Genomic DNA, 24,219 nt, shown 5'->3' with positions numbered 1-24,219 from the left:
TGTGGCTGGGGACTTTGAGCCTTTCGCACATGCCCGAGCAGAGAACAAGCTGCTCTTGCTATTGTTTTTAGTGCCCTGCCCTGCTGAGCTCAGCGGTGGCTTCCCCAGGGCTGGCAGGGCTGTCCCACCCCGACAGGGCTGGGCAGGGGCTCTGCGGGAGCTGCCTCCATCTTCTCCAGAACCGTTTCCATCTCTTGGCTCTCCACAACATTACGATCCATGTGTTTCAGGAGGAAGAGGATGGATGCGCCGTCACGGATGTGCGCCCGGCTGCTCCTCCTGTCCCTGCTCTGTGCCACCAGTTTCTGCCAAAGGAGCAAAAGTGAGTGCAGCCGCAGTAGGTCCGTCTGCGTTCTCCCCTTGGTGCTGCCCCATGGGGTCTGTGCGCCCCTCCTGGGCTCCAGAAATGCCGATCCTCACGCAGATAAGAACTGTTGTGTGTCTTTCCTCCTGTGTTCTCTCTCCCCAGCATTTGGGGCCCCTCTCTTGCTAGCCCGCTGCTGTTCTGTAGCCAGCTTCCACTAACCACTAAGGCAAAACCTCTCCCAGGAATGGGATCAGCCTTCGTCACACCCTCCCAGGGCTCACTTGCGTTTCCTCATTCCTAATCTGTCCTGGTAGGTAACCGCTGTGTGCTGTCCCGGGCAAAGAGCTGCACCGAGTGCATCCGAGTGGACAAGGACTGCTCCTTCTGCACCGATGAGGTGAGACCTTGCAGGGGATCGTGGGGCTCCGTTTCCCACCCTGCAGATAGAGGGAACCCACCATGCCCCGCCAAAACCAGGAGAGAGACCCAAGAGCAGTGTCAGCTTCTGGCTCTGTCTTCCCTCTGCAAAGAGCTCATCTGGCTGGGAAGCACTGAAATGTGGGTTCCCTTTGGTGCAGAGAAAAGGGGAGTCTGGGGCAAACCTGCAGGAATACAGGGGTTTATCAGAAAATGCCAGCGTGCCAGATCCGAAACAACGTGTGCGGGGGATAGAGAGTCTTATCACAGACAACCCAGTAACTCACTGGTGGTTGCGTTTCCCTGCTGCTGGGGGACATTGGCTCTTCTGTGTGAGACTTGTCCCCATCTCTCTATCCCTCTCCTGCTCCCAAAGGCTTGCTAATGGTCTCAGCAGAGGATACTGCTTCCTGACAAGAGCTTTGCCCCCCTGCATGGAAGATTTTTTGCTTTCTGTGGTTGTAATGTTGTTCTTGCTCGCTTGCCAGAGCTTTGAAGAGTCTCGCTGCGACTTGCGGGAGAACCTGCTGCGGTACGGCTGTGGGGAGGCCAGCATCGTCTACCGCAGGGGCGAGATGCGGACCGAGCAGGTGGGTGCTGGGGACACAGCCTTTGCTTGGCTGTGGTCCCACCTCCTCAGTGTTCTTCATGCCCTTCGTCCCTCTCTAGAGTCTTCACCAGGAAAAATACAAAGCCCACACCTTTGTTTATGTAGGGTCTACTCAAAACCAATGCTCTGCCTTTGCTAGCTGATGGACCTGTTGGCAACCAGCCATGGTTGTTTAGGGCTGGGGTGGCTTTTCAGGCAAAACAGATGTAAGCAAAATGCCAGGGTCTGGAGGAGGTGCCCAGCTGGGCACACATGGACGTGGGAGAGGCTGCCTCAGTCCCTGGCTGTACATGAGTGTGCATGAGTGTGAGCATCCCTGCCTTTCCCCTTCCTACGTATCTCCCTGCTTCTTGCCTCCTCCTCACTGCATCTGCACAGGAGATGTCATCCATCCCCTTCACACTGTGCTTCCTTCACAGAATTTCAGCATCAACACATCCCTGCAGAGGACCCAGGTGTCCCCCCAAAGCATGTTCATGCGCCTGCGAGCTGGAGAGGAGATGAGCTTCAACATGGATGTCTTCCAGCCCTTGGAGAGCCCTGTGGATCTCTACATCCTTATGGACTTCTCTTACTCTATGTCTGATGATCTGGACAACCTCAAAAGCATGGGTGAAAACCTAGGTGAGAGCAGAGGGGAGCCGGTTCCTGTGCTGATGCAGCCAGGCAGCTCGTTCCTGCCCATGGCTGAGAGTTCTCTGTAGGCACCAGAGAAAGGGATGCAACTGCCAAAGCCTCGAGAGGCATCTGTTTTAATTAGAGTTGCTTATTATTGCTGCTTTGTGGGGGGATGTCTCTCCTGGCTCTGCAGGAATCATCACATGTGCTCTCTCCTTTCAGCCCAGTATGGGGGCGGATGCCCTGCACAGTGCGGTACCTTTGGTATCTTGTGCCTATAGGCATGGTGTCTGTTATTGCAGGAACTCCAACCTTGGAAAGGGGCTACCAAAGGTGGTATAAGTTTCTACCCCCCAAAAGACAAGTGCCAAGCCCAAAGAGCTCTAAAAGCTGACAGTTTGGGAGTCTTACCTAACACCTGACCAGCAGTGATGATGCCGAGGAAAGGATTTCGTATCCTGGAGCAGCAACCTTGCAGACATCTCTTTATTCACATGTCCACTCTTCCCTTCCTTTTCTCCCAGCGGAGTTCCTACAAGCCCTGACATCCAACTACACCATCGGATTTGGCAAGTTTGTGGACAAAGTCTCATCCCCTCAGACAGACATGAGACCTGAGAAGTGAGTGAGACCGATGGGAGCAGAGAGGGCAGGGCAGGTGCCTTCTGTTTCTCCATCCCTTGAGGGGTTCCCCAGCCCCCAGGTGCTCTCCTTGCCTTTCCTCTCCTCACACCCAAGCATCCCATTGCTCCTGCCCCCTGCAAAAACACCTCTGTCCCCTTCTCTCCTAGGCTACGTGAGCCTTGGAACAATGCCGACTCCCCCTTCTCCTTCAAGAACGTCATCCGTCTGACCAGCAACATCAACCACTTCAGCCAGGAGCTCAGGAAAGAGCGCATCTCTGGCAACCTGGATGCCCCCGAGGGCGGCTTTGATGCCATCCTGCAGACAGCTGTTTGCAAGGTGCGGGTGGCCAGGGATGCAGGAGATGTGTGGGGCAGGGCTTTGTTTTTAATGGGTGGATCTTGAAAGTGGGCGATGAGCAAAGGAGCAGCACGCTGGGCAGCTGAGACAGCCAAGAAGCGCGGATGGTTCATTCACCTACAGTCAGTTCTCGCCCTCCCAGCTGCACACTCCTGTTGCCGAGTTGTTTTGAATTCCCAAATTTTCCTGGGGCCCAGACCATCTGTGTGTATCTCTGGAGCTCCTTGCTGGGCACCCTGTGTGTGCTCTTTGCTCTGTCCCCCTCCATACCCACAGAGGTGATGCTCTGTTCCCTGGAAAACAGCCCATTTGGGCTTGCCCATTGGGCTGAGGGATGAGCACAGCTCCAAACACATCCAGAAAAGCATGGGTTTGCTCCCTGTACATACATGTGCCTGGCGCTGAGTGGCTGCGAGACATCCTGTGCATTGAGGGTGCAGTTGGGGAAAGTGGAGACCTGCTATCTAGGACCATGTAGCCGATTGCATTTGCTGCCAAATGGAGGTGGTGCCTTGTACCTTGGGTTTTCCAGCTCCTGCCAATGGCTGCAAGTGCTGTGCAGTGTTTTGGTGGATGCAGAGATAAACGTCCCTTGTCCCTATCCCTGGCTGTAGGATAAGATCGGCTGGAGGAAGGACAGCACTCACCTGCTCGTGTTCTCCACTGAATCTGCCTTTCACTACGAAGCTGATGGTACCAACGTCCTGGCAGGGATCCTGGCAAGAAATGATGAGCAATGTCACCTGGACACCAGTGGCACCTACGTGTATGACACCAAGCAGGACTATCCTTCGGTGCCCACCCTGGTGCGCCTGTTGGGCCAGCACAACATCATCCCCATCTTTGCTGTCACTAACCACTCCTACAGCTACTACGAGGTGAGGAGATGGCAGTGGTTGTGCCACATGGGCTTACCTCCAGGACCGTTGTTCCTTCTCCTGCAGCTTGGCTGTGAGGAGGAAGTCTTCTCCCATCTCTTGTCTGCAAATGCTAAACCAACACCTTGATAATTTGGGAGGGTGCCACAGGGTGTTGGGCACCTGCTTTGAGTTGTGAGAGGTCTCAAAGTGTGTTACTACTGGGTGCAGGAATCTGAGTTCCTGGAGGTCTCCACATGTTGGTGTCTCTTGTAAAGCAGTGGAGACACAGAGCTGGAGAGGAATTTAGGTTGGAAGGGACCTTTGGGGGTTTCCAAGTCCAAGCCCTGCTCAAAGCAAAGCCCACTTCAGTGCTAGAGGAGGTTTCTCAAGGCCTTGGCTCAGGGGACTCCTGTCTCTCTGCAGAAGCTGCACAAGTATTTCCCCATCTCTGAGATCGGGGTGCTCCAGGAGGACTCTTCCAACATTGTGGAGCTGCTCCGCACAGCCTTTGAGGTAACGGTGCTCTCTGGGGCTTTGTTCTTGCCCCCAGGGAAGGCAGAGGGTGGGCACCTCCTGCCCAGGAAAGGAGGCAGGAGGTGGTTGCAGGTGTACTGCTGAAAATCAATATCGTGGTTACCTTCTGCCACCCAGCGCATCCGCTCCAAGATGGACATTCGAGTTGACTTTGTGCCCAAAGCCATGAAGACAGAGTTCACCTCCTTGATGTATGAGAAGACAGAATCTGGCTCCTTCCATATCACCCGTGGAGAAGTGGTGAGTCCTTGGATGGCCCCGGAGGGGAGGTGTGTGCTGGGGACTGAGCCCTCCACTGTGTCCCTCCTTCCATCTTCATCTGAGGTCAGTCTGACCGAGCTGTGGTCCAGCAGAGCTGGCTCACCCCTGTGGCACACCCATTCCTCCTAGGGCAAGTACAATGTCCGTGTGAAGGCCCTTGAGTACGTTGGTGGGCAGCACGTCTGCAGCCTCCAGAAGACAGAGCGGGAGGGAGTTATCCATGTAAAACCCACGTCCCTGAGCGACAGCCTCAAAATCAGAGCCTCTGTCTACTGTGATGTGTGCTCTTGTGAACAGGTATGTGGGGGTATGTGCTGCAGAGAGGTGACCTCCTCCTGGCCAGCCTGGGGTGGAAACACCTTGGCTGGTGCATGTGGGTACTGCTTGACACCTCATTATTGCTCAGCCTGGCCAAGGGGATCCTCACCACTGCCTGCAGCAAGCTGGGCATATTGTCCTAGAGCAGAACTTGTGGGAAACTTTGCCCCTAGATCTGCCTTTCTGGTTCCTGAAGTGGTCTTGGGGCAGCTGAGACCATTTGGCAATGCCTCTTCTGTCTTCTTCTACAGCAAAAAGAGTTTAGTTCACCCAAGTGCAGCTTCCATGGGGACTTTGCTTGTGGACAGTGCATCTGCCACCCAGGCTGGTAAGGACTTTGTCCAGCTCCATATCCCTCCCAGGGTTCCTGCTGGGTCTGGGGACCCACAGTGGCACACACTTGTGCACTGGGCATCCCACCCGTGTGCAGTCCCAGGCCAGGACCCTGCTGTCCTGCGCACCGCTCCCACCTCTCTCAGCACCATCTCCTCCCCACCAGGCGAGGGGACACGTGCGACTGCTCCCCAGCATCGTCCCCCAACAACGAAGCCTGTATCCGCCCTGGGGATGTGGAGCCGTGCTCAGGCCGGGGCGAGTGCCTGTGCGGGAAGTGCCAGTGCTACTCCGAGGACCTGAGGCAGCGTTTTGATGGGCCGTTCTGCCAATACGACGTCCTGCAGTGCCCGCGCACCTCCGGCTTCCTCTGCAATGGTGAGAGCAGCCCCTCTGCCCCCAACATCTCCCAGCTGTGGGATGCCCTGTGCCTGTGGCACAGGCAGGGTGTCCCTGGGCTGGTGTCACTGACACAGGGAGCTGAATGACCAATGTTGGGCTGTGGGGACCGTGCATTTGCAAATGTGCATGGAGGATGCTCTGGAGTCTGTTTGCAGCCTCTTTGCACCCCCATAAAAGCAAGAGAGCCAGAGCAGCCCACAGATGGGTCCAGGGGAGTGATGCAGCTCTTGTCCTTGCATAATCCCTCCTCTCGCATCACAGATCGTGGCCGCTGCTCCAAAGGTGCATGCGTGTGTGAAAGCGGCTGGGAGGGTCCAGGCTGTGAATGTCCCACGAGCAATGACACCTGCATCGACAGCCGAGGGGTAGGTCCTGCTCCACCTGCACGAGTGACGACCGGACCAGGCAGGGCTGTAGCAAATTGTCCCAGTACCCAAGGCTCAGTGTCACTGGGAGCTGGCACCTTGTTGACTCCCAGTGCTGCTGCATGTCTACAATTGCTCTTGGATGCCAACTGTCTCCTCTTCCCTCCCAGGGCATTTGCAATAACCACGGGAGGTGTGAATGTGGCAGGTGCATCTGTGACAAGGCTTCGCTGTACACCAGCTCCACCTGTGAAATCAGCTACTCCCTGGTGAGGCTCAGCCTGGGGTCCCTCTGGGTTCTCCTTGGGATGCAGAGTCGCTGGGGGAGGAAAGCAAAGCAGAGATGAAGGCACATCTTGGTCAGGAGCAAAATCTCGAGCAGGGGTTACTCTTGCCTGTTCTGCCTTCCATGGCCAGGAAGGGTCTGGTATGAGAGGGCTTGCCCTGCAGTTCACCAGCAGCAACTGTTGAATGTCCATCTGTGTTTATCTGCACACTGGTGAAGGGCAGAGGTTTGAGGCTCAGCTTCTGCCTTGTTCTGATGTGCTTCAAAACTGGGAAAAGCCTGGTGCTTCAGTTTCTCCACTGACAAACATGGGCTAATCCCATGGTGGGAGTGGATAAAACCAGCTTGGTTGGCCCCCTAAAACCGTTGGAGAAGATCTAGGCACTGCCCCAATGCCGGCTGTTGGTATAGGATTTTTTGGAGCTGGCTTTGTTAGCTGATTGCTCTCTCTGATTCTTCTTTTTGACCTTGCCCTAGAAGCTGTGCGAGGACATGGCGTTGCCCCTCCACCCTTGCCTTTCAGAGGCGATGTCCTCCCTTGCTTCCCCTGGGCTGCCTCCTGACCATCCCACCTTGTCTCTCTGCCCAGGGCTTCCAGGCTGTGTGCGAGAGCATACGGGACTGCGTTCGCTGCCAGGCCTGGGGAACGGGCAACAAGAAAGCAAACTGCAGCATGTGCCACCTCCAGATCCAGATGGTGGAAGAGCTGAAGAAAGGTATCAGGAGAGGCAGAGAGGGGTGCAGACACATATGGTGTGTCTCCCATGGGCATGTGTATGCGTGCATGTGGGGCTGCATGTGTTCCATGCCCTGTGTGTGTGCATGTGGGGCTGCTCCTCAAGCTTTTCCTGCTCCTGATGATTTTGCCATCATGTCCTCTCTCTGTCTGCAGAGGAGGCCAGTGAGTACTGCTCCTTCCAGGACGAGGATGATGACTGCACCTACCACTACACCCTGGAGGGAGACCCCACCGTCCTCCCCAACACCACTGTCCGCGTGCAGAAGAAAAAAGGTGAGTAGGGACCTGGCAGGAGGGGATGGTCCAGCCTGGGGTCTGGATCAGCAGTGACCTGTGCACATGGTGACACTGATCTTGCCTGTCCCTTTGCTGTGCCCCTGGGAGGGGTCAGCTGCTGGCAGGACCTCCCTGCCCACCATCCTGCCTGACAGGGGTGAGTGATATCGGCTGTCACACGAGCTGCAGGGGGTGGACAGTAGCACCCTCAGAGACCAGCACCTTTAGAGATCAGTGCCTTGTCATGCTGGTATGGGCAGGTAGAGCTGCGAGGTGCTGAACAGCCACTTGGGGTGGCTGGATGTGTGCAGAGAGGTGGGATAGTTCTCTCTGAACATCAGTTTTCATTGTGAGCACCAAGGGAGGGGTTTCCAGGATTACCTAGGCTCCTCCATCCCTCATATTGCTGTGGTCCAGCCTTTCCCCTCTGTCCCTGCCTCCCCCATCCCTCCTTGCCGATGCCCTGGGGAGACATTTCTGTGCCTTGCAGAATGCCCACCAGGGAGCTTCCTCTGGCTCATCCCGCTGCTCATCTTCCTCATCCTGCTCCTGGGGCTGCTGCTGCTGCTCTGCTGGAAGTTCTGCGCCTGCTGCAAGGTGAGTGCCTCAGCCGGCTGCCCCAGCCTGGGGAGAGCACCAGATCAAGGCCAAAAACATGGCAGATTTCTAGAATGCACCCAGCCCCCAGCATGGCCAGACTGGCCGGGGCTGGGTCTCAGTGGTATCCAACACCTCTGCTGTTGCCGACACGAGTTGCTGTGGGATTTCACTGAATGGATACCTGCCTAAAATTAGCTTTCAGAGCCCCATCCACTGTCCACCCATCCCTGCTGATATGAATCCCCCAGCTGGAGACATGATGGGGTTTTCACCCTTGACCACAAAGTGATGATGTCTTTGGCCATTTGTTTTCTAGGCTTGCCTGGCCCTGCTTCCCTGCTGCGCACGAGGTACCGGCCCTTCGAAGTGGGGGAGCGGGTTCTGTGGGGTACACTGCCTTCCTGGGTTGAGGGGGTGTGTGCTGGGATGAATGTCTCTCCTCCTCCTCTCTGAGCTGGGGGAGTGGGTCAGGGGAAAAGCCTGAGCCAAGGAGCCCTCGAGCTGCTGCCCCACACCCTGGTGTGTCCTGCTGGGAATCCCACGTCTGGCTCTCCCCCGACCAGTGTCACTTGTAATGTCTAAGTGGTGTGATGTGCTCTCATGGACACCCCTTGCCTTCTCCACCCCACCCCACTCCGGACATCACAACACCCTTAGCATGGTGGAAGACCTAAAGATTCCCCAAAACAAAGTTTCTGCTGTTGGGACATTGATGGCTGGTGTTGTCCCAGTCTGCCCAGACTCTTACCCTGCCCCTGGCTCTGCAGGTCGCACTGTTGGATTCAAGGAGGACCATTACATGCTTCGCCACAGCCTCATGTCCTCTGACCACCTGGACACCCCCATGGTCCGCAGTGGGTCCCTCAAGGGCCGGGACACAGTGCGCTGGAAGATCAACAACAACGTTCACAAGCAGGGCTTCACCTCCCCCGTGGCCGCCAACCCCAAAGATCTCGGTGAGTGCCACATCTCAGTGACAAGGCGGAGAGGAGATGCTGTGGGTGCCATAGAGGACACGAATGCTTGGAGGTAACCCCCAGCTCCAGCAGCCATGGTGTTACCTCCAAGCCTAGTTACAAGGCAAGGTGTTCCTTTATCTGCTTCCATCCTGGGGGATGCTGAGCAGCATGTTTCTGTGTCCAGCCCTGTAGCAGGACAGGTGGTCGCCTTGGGTACCTCCTGACAGCTGCATGGTGGATGTACCTTGCATGTGTTCTTTGTACCTTGCAGTTTCCTTTGCTTGATTTGGCAGAAAGCTTTTGCATTAGCTCTCCAGCTCTCAGAGGATTTTCTCTGCTGGTGCCATGGGCTTTGGGTGCTATGATACAGGATCCGGATACGGAGCATCACACGTGTCTCCATGCTTCCAGCTCTTGGCTGGGTAATTTCTCTGACCAAGAAGGAAGGCATTTGACTTGGGAATTTCTCTTTCCAGTTCCCTATGGGCTGTCTCTGAGACTGACCCGGCTTTTCACGCAGAACCTGGTGAAGCTGGACACCCGAGAGTGCGAGCAGCTGCGCAAGGAAGTGGAAGAGAATGTATGAACATGGGGATGAGGGGGTTTGGGGTGGGACGGGGGGACGGCCACACTGAGGAGGGGTCTGCAATGCTGGGGAAAGGGGAGAGCCCCTTCCCTGTGAACCCAGAGAGCTCTTGAAAAGAAGAAGCAATTTTTCTTCTTTCCAAAAAACCCGCAGATATTAAGATCATGATTGTGAGAATTACCAAAGCATCACATTGATGATATTTGAGGTTTGCTTCAGGGCACATGGCCTGAAGCTCCTGTTTGGCTTCTGTTTTCAGCCTCTTGCCATATTCTGGGGAAAAAACAGGTGGTGGTCCCTGCCTGGTGTGGCAGGGTGAGGGGGGAGGACCCGGAGGTGGCCAGAGGGCTCTCGTGTTTGCTGGCAGCAGCATCTGCTCACACAGGGACGTGGTGTAAGAGTTCCTCTTGCTCCTTGCAGCTGAACGAGGTTTTCAAGCAAATCCCTGGCTGCCACAAGCTCCAGCAGACCAAGTTCAGGTGAGTCACTGGGGAGAGACCTCCTGTGGGGCAGGGTTGCCCCAGGGCCCAGGGAGTGGATGGAGAGCTGGGTTGTGAAATCCATGAGCCCCCCCGGCACAAGCCTGATGTGGTGCTTCACCCACCGGGGCTGCAGAGCAGAGCCCACCTGGCTTTGCAGGTGATCTCAGCTGCCTCTGGCTTTGGACCTGAGACTCCTACAGACAGGGACAAATCCTGGTCACACGGTGCTCGCTGGGAAAATTCCCATTGTCTTCAAAAGTTTCAGCCCTGTGCAAAGTTACAAGTGCCTGATGCAGGACAGAGGAGCCTTGGGACGCTGGCACTGAGCAGGGAGGGGTGTCCCCTCCCCACAACTCTCACCAGATGTGATCTCCCCTGTGGGCATGTTCCTCATTGCATTGGGAAACCAGGGCTGGAGGGAGCAGCCAGGCAGGAGGGAACACGCAATGGGACCACAGGTTCCGCAGGGTAAATTGGCACCTGCAGGGCAGCTGCTGCAGCTCAGACCTGCACAGGGCTGTGATTCACACAGAATTTTGTCTCCTCAAATGCATTAGTCACTCTGATTTTTTTTTTTTTCTTTTTTTTTTTCCGCCCAGGTTACAGCCCAATTCTGGGAAAAGGTAAGAGGAACTTGCAGCCCTCTCTTGTGCTGCTTCTCCCTCTTTGCACACACGTGTGGGGTGACTGAATGCCCTGTGCACTCAGTAGCCCATCTAGCTGTTTTGTGAGATGAGCAACTCTGGCCTCAGCTCTTACCCAACTTGTTCTTCCCACTGGTTGCAGGCAGGACCACACCATTGTGGACACAGTGCTCACTGCCCCTCGCTCGGCCAAGCCACAGATCATCAAAGTGGTGGAAAAGCATGTTTCCCATGAGGCTTTCAATGACTTGAAGGTTTCTCCGGGTTATTACACTGTGACTTCAGACCAAGGTAGGGAGCAGAGCCCAGCGTTAACCCTTGGCTGATGGGGGGACACGTTTCCCACCCCTCACCATTGTCCCTTCCCCCAGATGCTCATGGGATGGTGGAGTTCCAAGAGGCCGTGGAGCTGGTTGACGTCCGTGTCCCACTCTTCATCAGGGAGGATGATGATGATGAGAAGCAGCTACAGGTGGAGGCCATCGATGTCCCCACCGGCATTGCAGAGATTGGACGCAGGCTTGTCAACATCACCATCATCAAGGAACAAGGTGAAGGGCTGCAACTGTGGCACAAGATGAAGGGTTTTTTGTGTCCCATGTCCAGATGGACTCTGTGGTTTCTAAGGGGGCACAGCCTGCCGATCTGAGCTCCCCCAGGTCACAGGTCAGAGACTTTCTTGGTGACTCTTTTCTTAAGTCACCTGGGTCTAAACTAGAGCATCTTTTAAAGCATCCAAGGGAGGGTTGTCATTCCTGGTGACAGAAATCCAAACTTTTGACCACCTCAGATGGCAAATACAGGGCTGACCATAGGCCTCTGCTGCTCCAGTTCATAAATCACTGGAGTAAAGCAAACCCTCTTTGCTGTTGTGCTGTGCTTGGGGCAGGTTAATGTTCCCAGAGATTTGCCTTTGCTTCCCATCTGGTTGTTTTGAGCAGGGAGCAAGAGTCAGGACTGATAAAACCTCCAGCCCATGCAGTAATACTTCATACACAGTTCACACCCATGGATGATAGGAACTCTGTTGAGGGGGAGGACACCTGTATGTTTGTAATGTGATTCTTCATGTATTTTCTCTACACATTCCCTTCCAGCCAGCAGCCTCATCACCTTCTTGCAGCCAGCCTATTCCCACAGCCGGTTTGATAAGGTAGCCAAGATCCCTGTCCTCCGGGAGATCATAGACAACGGGAAATCCCAAGTCACGTACAGGACACGAGATCTCACTGCCAAGAACGGCAGGGTAAGGATGATGCTCCTGGCCTTGGCAGGCAGGAATGAGCGGGCACAGAGGGCTGGGAAGGATCCAGCCCTGAGGCTACAGAAGAGCAGTTGATGGGGCTGGGAGAGGGGAGACCCAAGGCTTGCGGTCGGCACAAGAGCAGACATCCTTTGCTCCCTGTGCCTTTGGGACATGAGAGGCTGACTGTACCTGAGACAGAGGTACCAGCTGCCCCCTGAGCTGCGGGCACTGGGAGGCAAGTGGGGGTTCACTGGGAGACAAGGGTGAGTTCTCTGGGAGTTTTCCCTTGGATGCTATGGGCTATAACCACGCATCTCTTCTCCTCCAGGACTACGTCTTCACAGAGGGTGACCTGGTCTTCCAGCCCGGGGAGACCCGAAAGGAGGTGCAGATCCCCTTGCTGGAGCTGACCGAAATAGATACCCTCCTGCACAACTCCCAGCTCAAGCAGTTCGCCGTCGACCTCCTCCATCCCAAGTACGGCGCCAAGATTGGCCGATACCCCCAGACCACGGTGACCATCGCTGACCCAGGTAGGGGCTGGCAGTCAAGAGGTGGGAAATGGCAGCAGGGGGTGTGGGACTCCCACACGAGACCGGCCCACCCGAGGTGGTGTACAGAGCTCCAGCCCTGCTCCTCACTCAAAAGAACAGGCGGTGAGGTTTCTCCAGCTCCGACTGGTAGATTTGGGCCTCCCTCTAGAGGCGTTAGTGGGGATAGACAGTGGGTGGGAAGAAGATGGATCATCTACTTTGCTAAAGGAAACAGTGGATTTTTCATTCCTTTTCCTTTGGGATTTGAATAAAAAGCTGTAAAAATAAGGAAGAGGCAGGATGCGCCATGAGCAGTTCTTGGTGGTTCCTGTGGTTGGACAAGCAAAACTGTAAGGCTTGTTATCAAGTGGGTCAATAACATAAAGGTATTTATTACACTACTGGTCATGAATACTGGGGGTACAAGGAAGTCCCTCGTCACTGGATCAACCAGAACTGCTGCTGGGGTTGGAGAGGCTCTGGAGAGCTTTTGGCTGGACTTGGTGCGTTTCTAGGAGAATCAACTAGGCAACTTGAGAAGGCTCTGCCTGTTTCCATCTTCTCTCATGGCTACACAGGGCAACTGATTAAATGTTGAGACATTATTAAATACAGAGCTAATGACTTTCAGAGGCAAGGAGGTAGCATCTTCCTTTCTTCCCACCTGGGCAGCCTGTGACGAGCAGCAGGAGGTGCAGGACTCAGGGCAGGTCTGAGCCTGAATTTCACACCGGCTTGCTGGGTGGCTTTGGGGGATGTCACCACCAAGTGCCTCATTGTCCTCTCCCTGCGATGGGGATCTACCCCTCAGAAATGCTTTGAAAGGGTCACTGATGATGGCAGGGCTCTTATTTTCCTTCCACGTGGGGGATTAGCACTGATGTGACTTTTCTTCCTCGTGTTTGCAGAGGTGGTGGATAGTGTCCCCTCAATGACTGGCCTGAGCCAGGTCTCCCAGTCCCCCAAAGGCCGTCTGAGTGCACCGCTGAATCCCAACGCCCATGCTCTCAGTGCCAGGGAAATCCGCTTCAGTTGGTTTCCTCCACCAGGAAAACCTCTGGGGTACAAGGTAAGTGGTGGGTGCATCCTTGGGGAGGGTGTGGGTCCCGTCCTGTGAATGTTTCACACATAGAGTCACCTGTGCCGAAAGGATGGGGAGAAGATGCTCAAAGGAGGGAGCGAGCTCACCACCTCTGGCCCCCTCCATCCTTGAGGGACCATTGCTGGGTGGATGCAGAATTTGCAGAAAATATTCCTGCTGGGTTTATCTCCCTTTCCATCACTTACCATGAAATGCCCAGACTGTTCTGGACTCTCATTTCAGAGGAATGGCACAACACGTTGGCTGTCCCAGAGCAGATCTGATAAGAGATGGGGAATTTCTCACCCGTTACAGTGAAAACCTGAAGGAATCATGGCTTGCTCTTGCTTTGCCAGGTGAAATACTGGATCCAAGGCGACCCCGAGTCAGAAGCCCATCTCATCGATGTCAAAGCACCATCAGCAGAGCTGAGTAACCTCTACCCCTTCTGCGACTACGAGATGCAAGTCTGTGCCTACAACGCCCTGGGTGAAGGGCCTTATTCTGACATCATCCACTGCCGCACGCTTGAGGATGGTGAGCGGCTCTGCTGTGTGGGAACAAGTTGATACCTGTGCACCTACCATGGGGTCAGGGCTCCAGCCCTGAGCTTCTGATGGTCTTGGGGACAAGCACTGAGGGATTCCCACTGTGACTCAGCTGTGATCCAGGGAGCTCTGGGCATCTGCATGTGCTGGCTTCTGACTTCCAGTAACCCGAACCCTTTGCTTTTGCTTTTCCAGTCCCCAGCGAGCCTGGCCGCTTGGCTTTCAACGTTGTGTCTTCCACCGTGACGCAGCTGAGCTGGGCTGAGCCTGCAGAAACCAATGGGGAGATCACGGCTTATGAAGTCAGTTATGGCCTCGTTAACGAGGATAACGGTAAGAGCTTGTTTTCTGACCGGGGCAGCCCAGCCATGCTGAGGGGCTGGAATACACTTTTCACAGGCTGGGCTGGTCCCCAGCAGTAGAACCAGAACAGCTCCAAGCCCTTTTCTTGGGAAAACTGGGATCTGCAGGGGTCACTCCTAGATGCAGAGAAGACAGAAAAATCACCACTCAGGATTAAATCCTGCAAAGCCCAGAGGGCTCTCAGCTCCCATTCACTTCCATAGTGTCCTGCATTGTTTTTCATCTTGAAAACTTGGTTCATAGGCCTAGACCTAGGGCTAGGGTGCCAGGAAGATGCTATTTGGTGACACACCAGCAACAAGGAGATCTCTGTTGTAGGTTGATTTCAGTGTTCAGTTTGGGAATTTCCCTGAGATAATGTCATGCCTGTTGTGAGCAGCCCAAATAGCTGACACACCTTGTCCTAGAGCCAGGCTGTGTCCTGACACTAAACCTCAGCAAGCCTGTTGGCCAAGAGTGGGGTGATGGTGGGGTCCTCTCTGTCTCGTGACCTCCTGGGTGATATGTGTACCCGTATTTGCAGTACCCATTGGCCCAATGAAGAAGGTGCTGGTTGAAGATCCAAAGAAGCGCATGGTGCTGATAGAAAACCTGCGGGAGTCCCAGCCCTATCGCTACATGGTGAAGGCCAGAAATGGTGCTGGCTGGGGACCCGAGAGAGAAGCCACCATCAACCTTGCTACGCAGCCCAAGCGCCCCATGTCCAGTGAGTTACTGCCCTGCTGGTGTGGGGAGCTGGGGGGCAGGAACAGTGCTGGGTAGTGCTCCCCATCACCTCAGCTGCTTCTCTGCATCCCACCCACTCAGCGAATGCTGAAGTGAGAGCATGGGAGCCTTGTGTGATTTTAAACTGCATGTCTAATGGCACTTTCCACCTCTCTTCCAGTCCCCATCATCCCTGACGTGCCAATCATTGATGCAGAGGGAGGTGAGGACTATGACAGCTACTTGATGTACAGCACAGATGTGCTTCGTTCTCCAGCTGGCAGCAAGCGTCCCAGTGTCTCTGATGATTCAGGTACATTGCTCTGAGTTTTGCAAAGGTCATTTTTAACATTAATTCTCCTTAACAGCTTTCAGCAATGAGCTTCGTTTTTCCTTTCCTTCTCATGGAGACGGAGAGATCCAAGTCACAGAGCTGGTGGAGATCAGCCTTTCCAAAGCACAGTAGCTGCATACGCAGGACACGACTGGCCACAGTGTAAATAAGACTAGTTCCTTGTTGTAGCCATGAGGCAAAGAGAAATCTCAGCATCGGGTGGGAGAGGAACTTTTCATGGCTCTCACTGCTTGTCTTCCCTTCCTGTTGCCACTTAGCTGGACCACGAGAGTTACTGTCAGCAAACAAATGCTGGCCAAGGCACAGACTCTGAGTCCCTTGGACGCTCAGGGTTTTGGCCAAGCCAACAGGAGGGAACTCGCTGAGTGTTGGGGATGCACTGGCCTATGAACTGGATCCCAGTGGATCCCTGTGGCCTCTGATCTCTTCCTCCATCACTTTGCTCTCTGAATGGTGCTGGCTCCCTTGTCTTATACTCAGACATTATGGGGAAGATAGGTCATAAGTGAAATGATGAGGTTGGTCAATGGGATCTGGAGGGTCTTTCTTGGGGGTTTTCTCCAGGGCATGGGATCCAGGAGCGAGTCCCTTGTCTTTTCAGAGAGCAAAGTAATGGGAACACCAGGAGTCTGACCACCCCAAGCGTACATCGAGGAGCAAGGAAACCTCTCCTGAGCAGAGGACAGTTGTTGCAGAGTCTTCGTAAAAGGGACAGGTGTATGGTGGGACTTTGACTCTCGCTTTTTGTTGTGATGGACACAGGGCTGGAAAACAGCCCTAGGGTTGAGGAACACCATGCATGTCACATTCCCACCATCCTCCACCTACCAGTCACATGATGGTTGAACCACCTGAACTCATCATCCAACACCTGGCAAGACGGGCTGTGGACGGGTGTCGTTCCCACTGGTGCAGATCATGCCAACACCAGTGCTTGCATTGTCCCAAAAGGCTCCAGGTGGAAACATGTGCAGTTGCTGGGAGAAGACTTGGATCTTCGCCGCATCACCTGGAGGCTCCCACCTGAAACCATTCCCCGCCTCTCTGGCAGCAGCCGCCTCTCCTCGGACACCGAGGGTCTCCTCGGTGAGGAGGACAGCGATGGGGCTACTGGCAGCCTGACAAGGAGCAGGACCCCCCAGCCCCAAGCAGGTGAAGGATGGCTTCATTACAGCACTGAGTGTCCTGTCTCATCCTGCTCTGAGCCAAGGGGCTGGAACTGCCCCCGTTCGTGTCCCCTTCCTCCCCTCGTGTGTCCATCCTCGTGTTGGCGTGATGCAAGGTTCATGTGCTGTAGTCTACTTCAAAACCTTGTCCTGGTGTGTCTGCTCACAAGAGTGTCAAGGTAACCCTCATCTCGGCATGGACTTGGGAGCCTGCTAGCAAGTTGCTTCTACAAAAGACTGGACCATCAAGGCAGGAGCAAACTCAGATGATACCTGCTAAGTGTCACCTCCAAGGGCAGCTCCTCACCTTAATTAAGTGCCCTGAGCTTCTGGGGCAGATCTGCTGGACTGTAAAACAGAAATCACTCTTATAGGCAGCTGATCTCTCCTGGCCTGCTGGAAAGAGACATAGGTTTGTCAAGGACCTGAACAATGGAGCAGAGTTTGCTTTTCAGATCCCGCTGAGACAGGATCCAGAGTGAGATTTGGAGAAACGGCCTCCATAAAGGGCTATTTTTCTTCTACCTTAATTTTTTAATGTGAAACTATAAACCTGTGCTTGCATCAAAGGAGAGATGTGAGAGAACGTGGTGAGAAGCGCAAGGCAGTGCCCCAGTGAGGCCGAGGTCTGGAGTTACCTTGGGCACCACGGGTGTCTCTGGTGCTGGGAGTAGGGCAAAGTCTCCGTCAACCTTTTTGTTTCTGCGTCATCATGTTGGGTGGTTGTGGCTTGTCGTAGGTGTAGCGCTCCAGAATGACTTTTCGGAGCAGCTGAAGCTGGGATGCAGCCAAGGCAGGATGCACCATGATGCCTCCTGCTTCCTCCCCACAGAAACTGGGGCAGCAGCCCTGTCTGCAGCCACATTCTTCACAATGTGCGCTCTTCTTTCACAGAGCACTTGCTGAATGGCCGGGTGGACTTCTCCTTCCCCGGCAGCGCCAGTGGCACATTGACCAGGACAACCAACTGCAGCTATCATCAGCTGAGCTCACACATGCAGCAGGAGCACAGGGTGATGGGAAGCTCCTCGCTGACAAGAGACTACTCCACGATGCTGATGGGGCATGGTGAGTTCCACGGTAATGGGACCTGTCCTTCCCTTCCACCCCCATGACTGTCCTCAGACCCACGCCCTGCAGGTCCCATTGTGGTGAGGACTGTGTTCACAGCTAAGGGGGCCCATGAGCCAGAGATCTGGAAGGTCATGTCCTCACCACTGATGTGCAGGCGCTTTGCTGAGGCCACCCTGCTCCCAGATCACTTTGGAAAGGGTTCCCATCCCTCCCATGAAGAGCACTTGGGAAGGGAAGCTCCATCCTTATCCTCACATTGTGAAGCACTTTGGAAAAAGCACATTTCTTTTCTTCTTACTCTATCTAGCAGCACAGTTACCTTTCAGCTCCACATGTGTACATCAGCTGGTGCTGACAGAGGGTTGTTAAAAGGTTCTTCAAATCTCAGCCTTAAAAAGCCACCTCTGCAGGAGCCAGCACCTGCGCTGAGCCCGCTCTGAAATCTCCAATGGTGTTTTTCTTTCTCTTGCACAACTTCTGTAGATTACCCGGGGAGACTCCTCCCTCCCATCCATGAAGATGCTGGGAGGACAGTCTCACAGCCCAGAGATGTGGGTTTCAGGAGAAGGGCAAAGGTGAAGGGTTACTACCCCAGCACTGGCTTTCGGGACTCTATAATCATGACCGATGGGTCTGCGGGGATTTGCAAGTATATAGGTACAGCTTTGTCCAGTGTCTCCTCCCAGCCATGCATCACATAACAGCCAATCCACCAGCCGTCCATGAGCTGTTGCCATCCACCGCTCCCCCCAAACCCTCTCTCCATGGCTTGCTGTGTGCCACACTGATCTTCCTCCTGACCCGAGCTGTGCCTTCATCACACCACCTTTCCATTTGCAGATGACTTCAGATGTGTTTCAACCCACCTGGGCTGAGTAACGCTCACCGCTGCTGCCACTGATCAGCTCATTGTCTCCATCCTCTTCATTCCTAACAATCTTGTTCTCAGTCTGGCCCCACAGGCCTTTGGAGGACTCTTGGGGAGAATGTGTGCTCCATATGAGATGTCCCTCTGAAATCTTCTTGGCCAAAACCCATGTTGATGAGGGTCTTCTGTCCCTGAGTGTCACCTGGGAGGCTGCTGTGCTCACCATGAGCCTTGTGTCCCAGTGAGCTGAGCTGGGGGACAATGAGAGCACCCAGTCCCTGTTCCAAGCTGTCCACAGCCCCATGAATAGTCCCTGGAGGTGCTGGGATGCTTTAGCTGTAGACCAGGGCCAGTCTTAACTGAGCTACATCTGAAGATGTTTGTGAAGCTTCTGGCAGACTGGACAGGGTGCTTCGAGGTGAGCAAGGGCCACGCACAGCACCTGGGACCCTGCTCTGGTCTTTCTACCACAAGGGCACAAAGCTTACCTTGACTTGTCCAACCCAAAGTTGGCATCCCAAGGCCATGGGACATTACTGTAGCTGTGCAGAGCCAGCCGGTCCCACCTCAGGATGGGCCATCTTGCAGAGATCACAGCTCACCACGTTCTCCCAGGACAATCAGTACCATCTCATGCTTGTGTGTGTATCACTCTCTCCTCTCTCCCAGCTCCCAAATCCCCCTGATGTTCCTCTTTTGCCTCAGACTCCAGGCTGCCGCTGGGCATCCCCGACACCCCCACGCGCCTGGTGTTCTCTGCCCTGGGACCCACCTCCCTGAAGGTGAGCTGGCAGGAGCCACACTGCGAGAAGGAGGTGCAGGGCTACAGCGTGCAGTACCAGCTCCTCAACGGAGGTCAGTGAATGGGCAGTTGGTGGTGGAAGCTTCTGGTAGTGGAGAGTCTGGTCTGGGTCTTCACCTGGGCAGCTGGCTCTGGGTGACCCTGCTTGAGCAAGGTGGGGTTGGATCAGATGACCTCCAGAGGTCCCTTCCAACCTCAACCGTTCGGGGATTCAGAGACTGGTCCCAACTCTGCGTTTTGTGTAGCCTTGAGGAAATGTCTCAGCTACCCCACAGTTCTCATTCCCCGTTTTCGCTGGGGGACAATTTCTGGGGTTGCTTGTGTGGTTGCACCTCCAAAAAACCTTGGACACCTTCTCTACTAGCCCAAACGTCTTAGTCAAAGGTTTTTTCCATCAAGCTGGACTTGGAGGAAAAACTGCAGTGGAAATCTCTTATTTTTAAATGAAACTTCAGGCAGTGTTAATGAAAATGTAGTTCCCTTTGGGTTAAAATATCTGAGTTTTCAAGAAGCCACTGTTTGTCCCAAGCTTTCTTTGGAACAACATTTCATCCTGCACTTGCAGTTGTTGGTGGCAAGGTGTGGTGGAGATGGCTGAGTTTGGGGCCCCTGGATGACTCTTCCAGGCAGTCTATTTGAGGAAGGGTTTAGGCGAAAGCCAAAGCTCTGTCTTTGCACCTGCAACATGGTGCTGACATCCCCCTTCCCTGTGTGTCCCAGGAGAGGTGCACCGACTCACCATCCCCAACCCCAGCCAGAATTCGGTGGTGGTGGAGGACCTGCTGCCCAACCACTCCTACGTCTTCAAGGTGAAGGCACAGAGCGAGGAAGGCTGGGGCCCCGAGAGGGAAGGACTCATCACCATAGAGTGCCAGGTGGACCCACGGAGCCCGCTCAGACCTCTACCAGGTAAGGTGGGTGGGGGACAAGGGGAAGGTGGCACTGATGTCTCTGCTGCTCTCTACAGTGGTGGCCCTGCTGTTTTAGCACTCCTCACTACCTCCTGAGCTCTCCTTTCTTTCCTTTTGAAATAGGACCTTCTTCCCCACGCACTCACCTTCCACTAGCTGTCTAGACAGCTGAGACCTTCCAGCTCATTACATAAATTATGTGTACAGACCCTTCTCAGGCTCCTGCTCGCCACCTTCCCTGATGTTGACCTCTTGCTCATGTCCCTGCAGGTTCACCCTTCACACTGAGCACCCCCAGTGCTCCTGGACCGCTGGTTTTCACTGCCCTCAACCCTGACTCCCTGCAGCTCAGCTGGGAGAGACCCCGCAAGCCCAATGGCTCCATCTTGGGCTACATGGTCACCTGCGAGATGCTGCATGGAGGAGGTACGGTATCAGGCTGTGGAAGAACAGTTCCCTGTGTAGGGCACAAAATACCTTTAGCAAAGGCAGCAACTTGGTGTGTTTTTGCTGGGACCGACAACAAAATTGGCTGCTTACATCAGCGCAGAGAAAGTGGGGATATGAGGTTGATTCCAGACCTGGGAGCTGCTGGACTCTGATGCTTTGTGTCCTTGCATGGCCTGGCATAGCAAATGTGACAGGAATAGGAAGGACCTGTAGCTCATTGCAGCCCAGACCCAGTGGAGGTTGTTTGTTGAGGTTCACTACTGTACTAAAATAGGGTTGTCTTAATACTCAATAGAACTGGGTGGTGTGATCCTACAGTCTGTGGAGGATGTAGAGCTCAGGGAAAGCCAAGACACTGGCCAGAGTTGGGGGGGTGTGTTTGGAGGGGCCATCATTCTTGTCTGTCTTCACCACTGGTATGTCTGTGCGGATTAGGGGAGCCCAGGAATATCTATGTTGAAGGAGACAATCCAGAAACTAACCTGACCGTGCCACACCTGAGTGAGAACGTCCCTTACAAGTTCAAAGTGCAAGCCAAGACGACCCAAGGTTTTGGGCCGGAGAGAGAAGGCATCATCACCATTGAATCTCAGGATGGAGGTACGGTACCATGCCTTTGTGGAGGTGGAAGGATAAGAAACATCTCAGAGCAGGGAACACAATACCTGGAGTTCCTTTCCAGCTCTGGTGGTCACTCCATTTTCCATGAAAGACATGGAGACATTGTCTTAGATGAAGACAATGCTGTGCCTTGTGAGCACTGTCCCAATCCTGATGCACTGAATAAGAGAGGATCCTGAGGACCTGCCTCTGTTTAATTTATTAGGAAACTTCTATCTTATGCCCGATTGTACACAAACCTGAAGGCACCTTCTTATAGTACACAGGCCCTCAGTCCTCCCAGTTGCTCCTAAACCCAGCTCTGATGCCAGCGAGACAAACCTCTTGAGCTGACTGTTGGTGTTCGCTGTACAAGGTCAAAGGGTTGGAAACTCCTTGTTTTCTGCCTGACTTGTCCCTTTTCCTTCTCCCCAGGCACCTTCTCCCAGTTTGGAGGCCAGCAGTACATGAGAGAAGTGTACAACTTCCCCACCGAATACACCACCAAAACCAGCATCAGCCATTCCTCCCTGGATCCCCACTTCACAGGTAGGGGCTCGCTGCCTGCTTGGAAACCCTTAGAAAGCAAAGGATAACTCTGCTTGTCCAAAGGCCTGTGGTAGGGAGAGAGGGTCCATCAGGTGGGATGGATGGAGAGGGTCCATCGGGTGGGATGGATGAAGAGGACCAGACCCTTTCCTACACAGTGTCTCTGCTCTCTCCAGAGGCAGTTGCCATTGTTTCCCTGTGTGCTGTCCAGTCACAGAGGGAACGTTGAGTTTTCAGAGCCCCCAGGGCTATTACTAAGGACCAAATCACAGCTCTTACTGTGAGGTTAGGTCTCTTCAGAGTAGATAAAAACAGAGAACTGTGATAACCATCTTTAATTACATCAGTGTAGTTGTCCCATGCTGTTGCCCTTCAAGTCCTTCAAGGACTCATGGGCTCACCCTGCGACACAAAGAGTTTGGGAGCTGTTAGGAAATCCATCTTATTGGCTGACAGCAAAGTGTTGAATCACTTGGCTTGGAGAGGTTTTCCATCAGTGAAAGTGGTATTTAAGGAGAAATCTCTGTCAGGAATCATCGGGTAGAGCAGATCCTGTTCTCTGTAAGCCCACAATCAGCAGGGTGTCCTGACCTCTTGTTGCAGACGGCATGCTGATGACGAGCCAGCGAGTGGAGAGCGCCAGCAGCACCCTCACCAAACAGGTCACCAAAGAGTTTGTGAGCCGGACCGTGATGTCCAGCGGGACCCTCACCAAGCAGATGGAGAGGCAGTTCTATGAGGCCTGAGCCAGGGCAGGCTGCCCCCCCATGGGATGCTGCCATTCAGGTGGCAGGACTTTGTGGAATGATCCAAGGGTGCTGCATCCAGACGCTGCCACAGTGCCTGGGCAGAGACCCTCCACAGCACTTCGAGCTCTGGACCTCTCCTTTGGAGCCCAGCGCACTCAAAGCTCTGGCACGGTTGGGTCATCAGGTGTGTGCTCATCCTGCAGGGCTTGTTCACCCTGTCCTGCTCTGTGAGAGACTCACTTCTACAGAGTCCACAGAGATGTCTTCCATGAACCACCACTGCTCACTCCAATACCATTCTTCAGTGCTCCCTCATCCAAGTACATCTGCAGCAATTCAGGTGTTTTGGTGGCTCCAGCCTCCCTAGATAAATGTAACAGAATGATTTATTCTCAGGTCCTCAGTTTTGGGAGGATCGCAGCTGGTAGCATCCTGATTTATAGAGGGTTTATAGAGGGTCACCATTCCCATCTGTGCTCCAGGCTCTCCATCAATCTGGCTGTCCACTGGAGATGGTTATTTTGTTCTTTTTTATTATTATTATTTTTAATATGAGAGCTGCAAGATAGGGGTTCAGGGTAACTGATGCTTTCTTACTGCACCTATTTGTGTCTATTATTCGCTGCTAACATTTGGTACCATGATAGCAAAGTACAGCCTTTCATTTGTATAGCACTAATTGTGGCCTTTGCATTTTTTGGCGTAAAATATTGTACAGTTTTCGTAGTCTATATACATATATATAAAAATGTATTTTATTATTTTATTAAAAAAATGGAGGTGGACCTATGCTGAACATTGAGGCTACACTGGGACCATGACTGCTGAGAAACCTGAAATCCTGGAAGAAACTAGTTAAGGGCTCGATCCAAAGGCCACTAAACCCCATGGAAAGCCTGTTGATGAGCTCTGCCTTGATGGCCTTATATTCTCCAGCACCAGACAGGGCCAGACCTGCTCCCTGCACAGCATCCACCAGCCCAGGGGTCTGCAGCCACCGCACCTGCGGGCAGAAGGGCTGGGAGCTGCCTGGAGATGGGAACGGTGCCTGGGATTTCTAACAAGGCTTGATGTGGAGAGCGTGAGAGTTTTGGGGCATATGTACCTTTTAAAAAAGATCTTTTGCACAGCAGCAACATCCAGAAAGGGACCTGCGATGGCTCAGTAAACACAAGGGAAGAGCAAGGCTGGGAGCAGTGGTCTTACTACTCATCCTGTGCCAGTCTCTCCTTTAGCCCTTGGCTTTACCTGACCTGGGATGGTGCTGGGTGCAGCGCTGAGCTGAGACCTTGCTGGGCCTCGTTTCCTGGCTCTGGGCATGATGCCTGATGTCTGTCTGCCCTCTGCCAAGGAGAACGATTGGGTTGAACAGCACATTTCCCTGTCTGTTAGAGAGTGGCTTAAAGATAAAGGACATGAATCCATGGAGCAGTTGCACGATCAGAGTTTGTTCTAATAAGAGTTTGTTCTAATAAGAGTTGTGTTCTGATCAGTTAATGGTTTGACATGTTTTAGGAGCTTAGCATAACCATGCCTCAGTGCCTCAATAGGCATCAGCAGAGACTGCTGACCATGAGGGGACAGCAAGGACACTGTGACCTTGGCGAGTCTCGTAAACTGCTCCAGGGAGCGGGGAGT

General features: G+C 53.8%; 1 protein-coding gene across 1 annotated transcript; it reads left to right on the top strand.

Annotated features, from left to right (window-relative positions):
• Nucleotides 1-219: 219 nt before the first annotated feature.
• On the top strand, nucleotides 220-22,578 carry ITGB4 (integrin subunit beta 4; the record flags this gene model as incomplete). The annotated part of the gene is made up of 40 exons (XM_080356369.1): nucleotides 220-322; nucleotides 622-704; nucleotides 1,213-1,314; nucleotides 1,754-1,958; nucleotides 2,477-2,573; nucleotides 2,744-2,915; nucleotides 3,551-3,814; nucleotides 4,220-4,309; nucleotides 4,448-4,570; nucleotides 4,721-4,888; nucleotides 5,161-5,237; nucleotides 5,409-5,620; nucleotides 5,906-6,009; nucleotides 6,180-6,278; nucleotides 6,885-7,011; nucleotides 7,188-7,307; nucleotides 7,801-7,907; nucleotides 8,227-8,260; nucleotides 8,678-8,866; nucleotides 9,346-9,449; nucleotides 9,876-9,934; nucleotides 10,537-10,560; nucleotides 10,724-10,872; nucleotides 10,953-11,132; nucleotides 11,679-11,827; nucleotides 12,156-12,360; nucleotides 13,269-13,429; nucleotides 13,798-13,978; nucleotides 14,185-14,322; nucleotides 14,876-15,058; nucleotides 15,239-15,370; nucleotides 16,364-16,564; nucleotides 17,473-17,646; nucleotides 18,136-18,309; nucleotides 19,226-19,375; nucleotides 20,043-20,231; nucleotides 20,504-20,659; nucleotides 21,119-21,283; nucleotides 21,719-21,832; nucleotides 22,436-22,578. 40 exons carry the CDS (start codon nucleotides 220-222, stop codon nucleotides 22,576-22,578), a joined length of 5,607 nt encoding a protein of 1,868 aa, XP_080212495.1.
• Nucleotides 22,579-24,219: the final 1,641 nt, after the last annotated feature.

This window comes from Nesoenas mayeri (assembly GCF_963082525.1).
Source record: "Nesoenas mayeri genome assembly, chromosome: 19".
NCBI lineage: Eukaryota > Metazoa > Chordata > Aves > Columbiformes > Columbidae > Nesoenas > Nesoenas mayeri.
The sequence above is the reverse complement of the archived record's forward strand: the minus strand, read 5'-3'. Positions and strand labels throughout refer to the sequence as shown.